Here is an 11,337-nt window from a genome sequence, read left to right as displayed (position 1 = left end):
ATTTTTCTTTTTTAAGGGCTGATTTTTCTTTTTTAAGTGAATCTGAAAACCCTAGAATTTATATAGAATATACCATTTTTTAAATGTTGGCAATGAAGTAAGATTGTGTGCGTGCAAAACAAAGCTTGTCCATCAGCTGCATCAGCCTGTGGCTCTCAAGTTTATAACCCACCCTTGTCCCAGGGCCTGTTTAAAAGCAAGACACACTAACCAGATAGTTTGCATATATTAACTCAGTTTAATCATATCAATTCTTAAACAAAAAATTTCCTCCAAGAGACAATAGTTCACAGTAACTGCAAAGCTTACTCACAATTTTTAAAAATACCAGTCATGCTTAGCATTCAAAGAAGATATGGTAGGATAACCGTAAAAACATTTACCAGGAACATCAGCTTCTGACTTTAAAAATGACAAATACCGAAGCATTTTGGTATCAGACACGGTAGGTTTGACGTCGTCTGTTCCTTTTGACGAGTTTCTGGAAGTTTGGAAAATTGTTCCTTCTAATTGGAGAAAGCGCTTACTCTAAACTAAACATTTTCAAATGTAGAAAACAAACTAGCAAGCTACACATACAAAGAAAAGCCCTCGAGGACAAGCCCTCCACGCGCTGACTGCCAGGCTGCGGACGCGCCAGGGATCCTGGAAGACTAGAATCGATACATACACTTGGCCTGAAGTCTAACACAACTCCAGGGTGGACAACGGAGTCGCCTTCGCCTACACATTAATGACAAACTCTGGGTTAGTATAGGAGAAGCCAGCAAATTCATTTTGGTCCAAGTTCATGATGAAGAGTTTATCAGTAGGCGTGAGTTCCACAGGCTGTCTGGTGAACTCTTTGTCGAAGTTGGAGGTGTCTCGCTTGTCTCTCTGCCAAATGGAAAGCAAACACATTAACACAGCGGAAGAAGGAAGCGCGACCCACACCTGCCAGTTAGCGGGAAGCCGATGGCACCTGACGGGCCGAGGCAGAACGAGCCCCGGGCGGAGCTGCTGGGCAGGTGCCATGTGCCTACCATCCCCTGCCTTTCACCTCACGTTGACTGTTGGCTTCGGGAGAGAACACTTGGTGGCGGTTGCCTAAGAAAGGAAACGAAACATTGAATTTCTTGAAGGATTGTCATAACGTGGACTGGGCATTGGGGTGGGGGGGAGGCGTGTTTCTGTTTTCTTTGGCTTTGAGATGAACTGAGCTGGAAACTACTTCTTCCCAGTGGAAAATGTCATAGAATTAGTCACGGGGTAGAGCATCCCGGAGGAAAGCACCCCACAGCGACCCCTGTGGCGAGGAGGCGCCTTTTCTTTAAAAAGAAGAGCAGGGGCACAGCCGCTCAAGGTGCCCAGGAGGTGGACGGAGTGGCATGGGGGGGGCATCAGATCGTTGCCTGACGAAAGGAACGGATCCCTGTCCGTCCCACATTCCCTGGTGCCAACGAGGCTCTGAAGGGATGTTCAGAAATCCACCCACAGACTAGAATTTGGGTCTTCATCAGCCACAGGCGGTCTCCAAGGATGGTTACAGCATAGCGTGCATCTAGTCAACAAGCTCTAAGAAACCAAACCCAAAGCTTAAAGTGAGGTCTCTAGGGGCAGCCTTACAACAAAAATTCTATTCTCCTGGTTAGCCTGACATTTCTGTGTCGGGTTGGGGGTCCCAGGCTGCTAACTACAGTTTGGGGCAACCGTTTCCAGGGAATGGCAGAGTGTGGGTTCATAGAAACACCTCACGTCTGTATGATGTTCTCACCTGCTCAGGGTCCTGAAGACTCTCGTCTTCCCATCCTCACCACCCAGCTGAGGGCAGGAGGAGATGGGGTCCTCACTGTCTCCTCCCCCAACCCCCCACGGTTTGACATAGGAGAAGACGGGTGCAGGAAGATACAGTGACTTGCCCAAGGCTGCACAGTGCAGTAGGGATCTCTACCTGACCACGCTGCTCTTAATTAAGGCTAACCTCAGCCCCTTTGATGGGGGCTGTGCGTGCGGGGAGACCATCTGATGGCTGGTTTAGTAGAGGATGACTGAGGAGAGCGCCTGGCTCAGCCTCACTGAAGCCAGAGCTGGGTCAGATTGTGAAGCGGGGAGGCTCGGTGAGTCCGGACTGATGTGCTGGAGTCCAGTCAATTGCCATTCATGCCTTAGGGTTAGCTCCTACTGGGTGCTGACTGGTAGGGTTTCTCGTCGCTGGGCTCATTCCCCTTTGCCAGTACCTCCCACAAGAATTCCGTCGTTCAGGCTGCTCCCTCGAGATAGGTAAAATGTCTCTATGGAGTTGCCACTGAATTGTGTTGCATGTGCTGGGGTGTGGGAGTCCGGGGCGGGGGTGGGGGTGGGGATTAGTGTTGCCAGACTGCAGTGGGCTCAAGATGCAGATGGAGCTGTTTTCTAGGTGGTGGGCCCTCTCATGCCCGTTCATTCTGCTTTATCTTCTGCCCACTGTCAGCCTGTCCTGTGCTGTCCCAGGCACAGGCTGTGTTGTCTCCTGTACTCAGAGAAAAGCTCAAACATCACCCCTTCCTTTAGTATTGCCCGTGCATCCCTCCCTGGACCCTACAAGTCATACGTTAGCATCCTTTTCAGTGTCTTCGTGGCGCCTACGTACTATCAGACATTGTCTTATATTTATTGCCTCTCTCCAGGCAGGGAGGGTCCGTACCTGTTTCTTCACTATTGTATTTCCTGGGCCTGGAATAATGCTTGGCACACAGCGGGCTGTCCGTGACTATTTGCTGAATGACTCAATGAATAGAGATCGACTAAGGTTGAGCCTCATAGCCTCTTGCTTTTTCTTCCAACATACACTTGTCCTGGGGCTGGAGACCCCACCACTCTCTAGCAAAGCAGTGAAATCGTTCCTGTTGACTCTCTGGCTCTCTCACATCGGCTTCTGTCTACTTTGAGTCTCAGTAGGGACCGAAATGTTAGGCCCCTTCGAGGTCTGAGAGCTGCGAGGCTGTGTGTGAGCCCCAGGCAGATGTGGGGCTAGAAGGCAGGCAGTTGCCTCCTTTCCAATCTCCCCCTGGGAACATTGACCTCATCTGGCCTTCCCTGCCTTTGGGCATCTGTGGAGGTTCCCTTACCACCAGCCCTAGCTCTCACAGCTCTTCCCCATCCATTGTGCCTCAAACAGTCACACAGTCCAAATAAAACCTGCCATTCTGGATTTCATCCGGCAGCTCCCCTTAGGAAATACCCCTGAATTGTACCTCTAGAAGGAGGGAGAGGATAGGCCTCTCTGTTGGGACCATTCTTTTTTGGGGTGGCTAGTATCTGAAGCCACATGAGCAGAGTATCACTCAACCAAGGAGGGTTATTAATTCCGCCGGCCTCCTCTTGATTCCCCAAGGTCATTAGGACCATGGCCCCACCCTTTCGTAGAAGAGGAACAGGTTAGTGATAAGTCTGAGAAATACCAAGCGGGATTCTTGGATCCGGGCAGACAATGAGCCATGGCTAACGTGGACGGTGCTTAGGTTTCTTTGGGTTCCCTTACTTAATTTCTTTATTTAAATTCCTTCCCTAATTTAAGTTCTTTCGGAAAATCTCAGCTTGTCTCCTCTGGAAGAACCAGGCTGTGTCAAGCTGTGGGCAGTGTGCCGGCAGAACAGCTTCTCCCGGAGGGCTGGAAAGGGTAATGCCTGCAGGAATCCAGGTGAGAAAAACTCTAAGAAAAATGCAGGACTCAGAACTGAGCTGCAAAACCAATTCCCTCTCTCTCTCTGACTATCCGTCTCTGCTCGAATCTTGGTGATTCTATGATCTGTCCGAGCATGGAGACTGTGCCTTTGGCCTTCTAGAAGGAAACCCACCCCACCTACCACCTAACTCCTGTCCTACCCCACCCCTTACACTCTAAGATTGTCCCAGAAATCTGGGTCAAGGGGGCACTGCTACATCTCCTCCTTCAGTCTCAAACTGTGGTCTCTGGGGTCTACAGAGAAAAAGAGGCACCATGAAGACCTCTGAGGACTTTTTTTTTTTCTTCTAAGAAGCCTCCCCTGACTAACTCAGAGACTGCTTATCTCCAGGTCACATCATGCTTTTAATTACTTAGTTAATGGCTGCTGCCCCAGATTGCATCGTTGGGGTTCCCCACTGAGCTCTAGCGCCCAACAGAGAGCCTGGCACATAGTCGGTGTTTGGAATGAATGCTTCCTGGATGAACAAACGGGAGGTGGAATCTGGGCATGACTGCACAGAGAAGTGGAAAATCCTTCTTCCTGGATAAACTTGGAAAGTATGGCCCGGAGATGATCTATTCTCAGAGCTCGGTTTCTTGGTCTCCTTTGGATTTAAAATGGTGATGGAAAAGGAAACGGTGGGGGAACTCTGGCCAAGGGTCCCTCCTTTGCACACAAGCCTTCACTGGCCAACTCTCAGCAAGGTGTGTTAAGGAAATAGAGACTTTGGCTTGAGTACCTCTTCTGCAAATGATTCAACTTCTGAAAAAATAATGACAGAAATTTGGCAAATATGCGGTGTGTATATACAATATATTCTTCCTATCTATTTATCTATGTCTAACTAGCTAGCTAGCTACCTATCTTACAGTGTTCTCTAATGTTGTCTCAAAGAATCTGTCAATGGCCCAATGCTTCTCCATGCTTTTTATCTTCCTGAGAACAGGTCCAAGAGGAGACCTGGTGACCCAACAGCCAGACGAAAGACCTCAAATAATTCGCTTACTGGTGGGCATGGCTCAGAGATGCCAGCTCTAGAGCAGAAACAGTCCTGCCCTGAGTCAGGTAACGGGTTTGCGCCCCAGCTGGCTGACCTTGGGCAAGTCACTGCCTCTTTCCAGATGCCGGTGTCCCCAGCAATAAACCGGGGGAAGGAGGCTTCTGCCCTGATTTCCCTCCTTCTCTAACTTCCTGAGCTTGCCAGGTGGGACTTGGGGTTTGCCCCATATGGGGGTCTCCACTGCTACCATGATGGAGAAGCCGAGGGCCAACAGGAGTGAGCCAGGGGCCTCTGCCTATGTGGAGATCCCAATCACAGGCTTCTTAAAGATGAGAAGCACTCCTTCAAGGACATTTGTCAAGCTGGTAAAGTTCTCCCGGTGGTCTCTTAGAAGCTCTGGTGCTTCTGGAAATCACTCGACTTGTGATAAGAATTCTCTGGAAGGTTGCCTAGGAATAGAAGGAGGCAGCAGGCAAAGGGGATTTCTCCTGCCCAAGGGGTTTCCTTGGCTTCTGGGGGCTCACAAAGCTGCTTGCAAGTAAGAATACTGAGTCCAAGCTGGGAGGAGTGGTGATTTTGATAAGAATATCAAGAGCCCCAGCCAGGCTCCTAGCTGGCTCCCAAACTTGACTCTGGCTTTGACCTCTGATATCGTTGGAAGCCCCGGCCAGCTCACCCCATCCTATTACAGGCTGCCTGGAGTCCCTGAACGGCCCCAAGCCTCTCAGACTGGCAGAACCAGGGGCTGAGGTTAAGCTCTGGGTTTAGTTCTTTCTGTCTCGTAGACTCAGGAGCCCCGCTTGGCAGTTTGGGTCCACATTTTTCAAAGAGAGCCGTGTTTTGTTTTGTTTTCTTGAAATAGCATTTCTTCTTTCTTTTCTTTTTTTTTTTTATTGGATCTCGATGCTAGAAAAAAAATGGCACATAACAGGTATCCAGATACAAATGGACATTTCCACAAACATCTTGCAAAACATCATCAAAGTGAAGAGTACAACCGTCTATGTTTCAAGAAATGGTATCTTTCTCAGAGCGCTTAATTAGCTTTCCAAAGCCAGCAACAAACCTAGACAAATCCCATCCGTGCGGGCATGGGGGTCCGCTAGGTCCAGAGCCGCCTTCTTGACAAATCAAACAGGTCATTGTGGTCAATAACATTTGGACACAGATTTCAAAGCATGTGTAACAAAGTGAGTTTTTTTTTTCTTTTTGCGTTTGAACAATAACAGAAATAAAACCCCAAAGCAAATAAAATTTGAAATGTAATGTAAAACCATGGTCCTCTGGGACCTGGCTAGAGTGACCATGTCTTTTCAGGGGGGTGATGCCAAATGCCCTTTTCCAGGAGTTTGAGGATGAAGGTGATCATGATCAGGGACAGAGAGTATCAGACATTACAGAATGGAGGGGGGGGCCCAAGCCGGTTGCCTTTTGACTGACCCCTTGAGGTCCTTTTAGATTGAGATGGTCTCCAAGCACCCTCTTGGCATTTTAAAAGGGTTGAGATCATCTCCTTAACTTTGAGTCTAAAAAAATAACAAATACGATTTTATTTTTGGCCTGGGCTCTGCACAGCTCATGGTGCCTCCAAACTGGGCAGAATGGAGGAATCCCCTCTACGTCAAAGCAACCATACCCTTGGATGCAAGCCAAGCTCCGGGTCCAGGAGGGAGAGAATGCTGCTAGCATCCGGTGAACCACTCATTTGGTAAGAACAATCCAGACTGGATGCCTGGAGTTGGGAAATGTGTGAAATGCGAGCGCTGGGAGAAAGGGAGAGAAAGCAGGCATTTGTCCGTCCCCACGGGACCTCTGCCGCAAGGCCATGCTGGGGAGAGTCCATGGGAAGAGGTCATTTGCTAATGCGCTAATTAATGCAGCATTTTCGACGAGCCATCCGCGTCACCGCATCTCACAGAGATGCTCCAAACTACCTGAGGACATTTGGTTTCTGAAACATGGTCACTCTAGTCTCATCAGCAAGTAAAACATGGATGCGACGTGGCAATGGAAAGAAAAGAGGTCACCACAACAGCCGTCGGGCTCGAATGACAGAAAGGAAGGACGGAGGTCTACACATCTACTTAGCTCTTGACTTCAGGTTTTAAAAATTCAGAGTTAACAAAGGAAAATCCTTCGAATTCTGACTGGTCAATATTCCTGATGACTTCCTGGTCGGGAGGTGTTAGGACTGGTGGATGACGGGTGAAAAACCGGTCGAAGTTTTCAGCATTTCGCCCACACTATGAGAAGGGAAGAAAAGAACTTGTGGTAGGTGGAAAAAAACAAAACAAAACAAAACAAGAACCAAAACCAAAAACCCAAACAAAACAGAACCGAACACAATGGGGCGTGGCTTGCTCCCCTGCCTCGGAGAGGTTTCCATGATCAGATATGAGAGCAACATAAAATCCAAAATTCTCATGACCTTTGGTTCATGACCTGGGGCTCCTGACTCGCAGTTTCTAGGGCTCGTGAGCTGCCCCTGGCAGCCCGGTGACACCAGGAGCTGCACGGCAAAGGCAGGAGATGGTGGGGCCGGTGGCGTGTGGTATGCGCCCTCCCCTCACCCCGCCCCCCAACCCGGCTCCCAAGGAACCAGCCAAGCCCACCTGCTCAAAGAGATGGGATTAAGGTACCATCGACGTGTCGTGCGCCACCAGATGCGAAGGAACAAGTCTGTTACACGTCATCCAGGAGATCCTAATATTTCGCAATGGATCCCCCAAAGTGCTCTCCTCTGGCTGCTAGTCAGGAGCTACGGACGTGGCCAGTTACGAACTCGAGTCAGTGGACACGGATCCCGAGACCCGGGTGTGGTGCCTGCATGGCTGGTCGCCCGCCAAGCCCTGATTAGCTGGGTAAGTCCTTGACCTTTCATCATAAGGTGCCAGTGGAGGCTGACTCAGCCACGATCTCTCCGGATGGGAGCCGAGGGTGTGGGGTGAGACCCAAGCCAGTGCTTGGCGGGGCACCTGGGTTCTGGGGAGGAAACCGTCACCATGTCTCAGCCTCTTTGGGGTCCTCCTAAGTGCAAAGGTCCTGGTCTGAGGCAAGGTTGTAATGTGTGTGTGTGTGTGTGTGTGTGTGTGTGTGCGCCCATACACAGGTGCATACAAATGTGCACACAATAGTTCCCACCGAATGAGAAGGCAGTCACTAAACCTGGCTTTTTTAGTTCACCAGCACACATGGGCGCAGGGCTCTTAGAATCGGAGACGCAGTGTCTACCGCAGGCAACCGCAAGCTAGTAACAGAGCAGGGGTAGTACCAGCATTCGTGACGCCTTTGCCACCCGCCAGCTACCCCAGACCACTCATCTTGCTTTATCTTATTTCATTCTGCCAGTGACCCCATGACGGGGGCATTATCCCCACGGGACAGATGAATAGACTGAGGCCAGGGGGACGGTGTCATTTGGTCAAGGTCACGCAGCCACTGAGGAGCACAGCTAGTCCCAGAGCTCTGACGCCAGAGCCCGAGCTCCTGGCTCCATTCTCCACGAGCGGGTCCCAGGCTGAGGAGGACAGGGCCAAATGGGGCGGGGCTGGGAAGAGAGGCACGAGTCAGGGATGGAGGCGACGAGGTCCCGGGTTCGAAGGACCGTGAGAATTAAGTTGCGTCAGCCCCCCATGCAGAGAAAGTGGGAATGTTCTGAAAGACGGCTATTTCCGTGTGGATGCCATGACGCGGAGGGGCCGGGGCAGCTCTGGGAGATGACCTTGGGACAGGGGGTTAGTAGGACAGATTATGGAGTGCGGGAGAGAGGTCTTGGAAAAAAAAGAAAAACACGGAAAGGACAGAACATGGGAAGTGGAAGACAGATAAAGATAACAGTAATAAAACCGCAGAGCAGTTTCCAGGCAACTGGCGCTTGCTGAGGGTTTCGCATACATTACCTTTCCGTTTCACAGAACCACCCGGGAGGTGGGGGATCTGATTTCTAGGTGCCAGTGAGACTGTGGCCCCTAACACCAAGAGCGGGAAGAGGAGACTCGGGATGGAGCACTGTCCCCCTCGCTGGGGACTGCGAGGGTCCGGGAGCGGACCGCTGGAGCTCACGGATCTCCGAGGGGTCGAGCACGAAAGTCCTGGGAAACGGGCCGCGGATGAGGAGGTGAGAAGATGAAGCGCTGCCTCCAAGCCGAGTCACGGGCAGAGGGAAGGTGAGTTGAGAAAGGTGAGGCGGGCACACTCCCCCTGGGCTCCTTCAGGCCCCAAGGTCAAGGGAAGCAGAGGTATGGGGTGTGTGTGTGTGTGTGTGTGTGTGTGCACATGTGCGTGTGCACGCGGCCATGGGGCTCAGCTCCCAGAGCGCCTCAGAACTCCTGCTCTATTCCTCTTTGGAAAAATTCCTTTCGACCATGTTGATCTCTCTGCTTCTGGTCTCGGAAAATGAGAGGTGAACCCCCCGCCCGCACCCCTGCCTGCTCTATAATCAAGACCTGGGGTCTGCCCTGCTGGCCGGCCGGGGAAAACGTTTGTCCTCAAAAGGACAGACCCTCAACACAGTGGTCAGGATTATAGTCCAGTTTTTTCCATTGCTTATGCATCTTTTTTTTTTTTTCATTTGAGCAGTATTTATTGAGTGCCTACTGTGTGCCAGGCCCTGTGCTAAGGGTAAGTTCTAAAAAATCTGTGCCTCGTGGGACTGGCATTCTGCAGGGGCTAGGAAGGCAACCAACAGGGGACCAGAAAGGGAGCTGTGAGTGTGCACAGCTGTGTTCATGCCAGACGGGGGAGGCAAGCGGTATTAAGAAAAATGAAGTCAGGCCAGGGATGCGGAGCGAAGAGAAGGCCATTTTCGATAAAGTGGTCAGCTCTGAGGAGAGGAGCTTGGAGCCATTTAAATGGGGGAAAAGCATTCTGGGTGGAGGAAGTGCGTTTGCAAAGGCCCAGAGATGAGCACGTTTGCTCTGCCAAGGCCCCCCGAGAGTGGGGAGGCCACTGGGGCCAGCGTGGTGATCAAGAGGCAGAGCAGGGGTGGTGGTGGGGGGTGGTGTGCCAGGGGGCCGGGGCCAGATCACGGGCCTTCCCATCGCTACCTGCTGAGAAGTCGCTGGAGGGTTCTGCGCGCCCGGCACACTCTTGCTTGGGTTTTTGTGCACAAAGCTGACGGAAGGGCGAGGGGCGGGGAGGTGACAGAGGATGGTGGCTCGGAGGAAGGTGCCCTTGGGGGGCACGGACGGAGGGGAGAGGTGGCAAGACAGGCTGACAGGTCAGAAGTGGGGTATTCCGGGAAGAGAGGGCCTGTCCGTGACCCCACAACTTGGCCCCTGAGCTCTGGGGAGGGTGGGGGACACTCGGGGTAGGGAGCCTTCCGGCGGCGGCTGGACCCTTGCTTTCCAGTGGGATGGGTCTGCGTGTCCGGTGGGGATGTCGAGGGTGTGAGGACCGAAGAGGGCCGCAGCTAGACTGACGGCGGAGGCGCCAGGGAAGGTCGGCGCTGGCTGACTTCATCCAGGGCAGAGAGATGGGGAACAGGGCCAAGGGGCAGAGGGGCAGTTGCCGACGCCACCCGGAGCGGCCGGAGCCAGGGACCGGGGCGGTGGGACTGAGCGAGCACAGTGTGAGGCACACCTGGGCGTGTTCCTCTTTGGCCTGTGTGCCGGGACCCAAACCAGCCAGCGTGGAAAGCAAGGAGTGGAGACCTGGAGTCTTCAGGGGCCATTTTTCTTTAAAAACCATCAATTTCCCCGTGCACGCCAGAAGGCTGCAGCTTGGCCGGGGCCTCCCCAGGGGCTGTGACAGGAGAGAGAGAAACAGCTCCTGGCAGCTTCGAGCCTTTCCCCCCCCTCCCCTCAGCCCCCTCCCCTGCCTCCAAGACCAATGAAATCTTTAAGTGAGGGAGGAGATGCAAGCGCAGGGGTTAACCAAGGGGGGAGCGTGATTTCCTTGCTAATAAGCAGCTTACGTGGGGCTGGCAGATCACAGCCTCCCTAAGTGTTTCCGTGTTTTTTCAAATGGACCTGTCACTGCCCATTAGCTTCAGGGGCGCTCCTTAAATGGAGACGTCAGCCCTGGGGAGGCACAGCCCAGATGAGCTCTGCGCCTGTGGTGTCCTTGGAGAACAGGGCGGCTCTGCGGCTGGGATCGAGCGACACATACACCACGGGGACCACACCTGCTTCCCTGGCGGTCCTGAGTGGGGACCGACAGCTCCCTGAGCTCTTGAAAGAACCCCCCCCTCCCCTTGTCATCAGGCCACACCACCAGAGCTCCCGCAACCGCGACAGGGACCCACACCCCCTCGGCGCCGCTGGCTCGTTTTGCTTGGTTCCTGAAACCACAAAGCCCCTCTTCCCTGGGTGGGGAAGGCAGGGGAGTGAGGGTTTTGACTTGTTCAGTTGCGCCTGCGAATCTGAGAACCTAGACAGTTTGAAAAGCTGATCTGTGAGCTGTTACATGTGAGCTCTTTTTTTTTTTTTTTTTTTTTTTTCCTCTCTCCCCCTTCTTCTCTTCTAATTTCTGTTTCATTGTGTTAATAACAGCTCCGAGTCTAGCTGTCGAGTGTGGAGCTGGCTTAGTCACAGCAGCCATGGGGATCTTTCAGACGCCAACCAGGCTATGTCACTTCTCTGCAGTGCTCCCCGCTGCCCGGGAACACGCTCCCTAGCATGGCTTACAGGGCCCCTTCGGACTTGGCCCTGG

The 11,337-nt window shown here is 52.3% G+C and overlaps 1 protein-coding gene across 4 annotated transcripts in view; it reads right to left on the bottom strand.

The window, feature by feature from the left end:
• Positions 1-218: 218 nt before the first annotated feature.
• PRKCB (protein kinase C beta) overlaps positions 219-11,337 on the bottom strand; it is a 322,427-nt gene continuing 311,308 nt past the window's right edge. For 2 of the 4 annotated variants that reach the window (XM_082714813.1, XM_082714811.1), the window contains one exon: positions 219-876. In XM_082714813.1, the coding sequence (XP_082570939.1) occupies positions 724-876 (153 nt within the window). In that variant the 3' untranslated portion in view covers positions 219-723. Of the gene's footprint in view, positions 877-5,524; positions 6,930-11,337 lie in introns of those variants that run through there. The other 2 variants (XM_082714812.1, XM_082714810.1) reach the window with 1 other exon arrangement.

This window comes from Mustela nivalis (genome assembly GCF_964662115.1).
Source record: "Mustela nivalis genome assembly, chromosome: 19".
Taxonomy (NCBI): Eukaryota; Metazoa; Chordata; class Mammalia; order Carnivora; family Mustelidae; genus Mustela; species Mustela nivalis.
The sequence above is the reverse complement of the archived record's forward strand: the minus strand, read 5'-3'. Positions and strand labels throughout refer to the sequence as shown.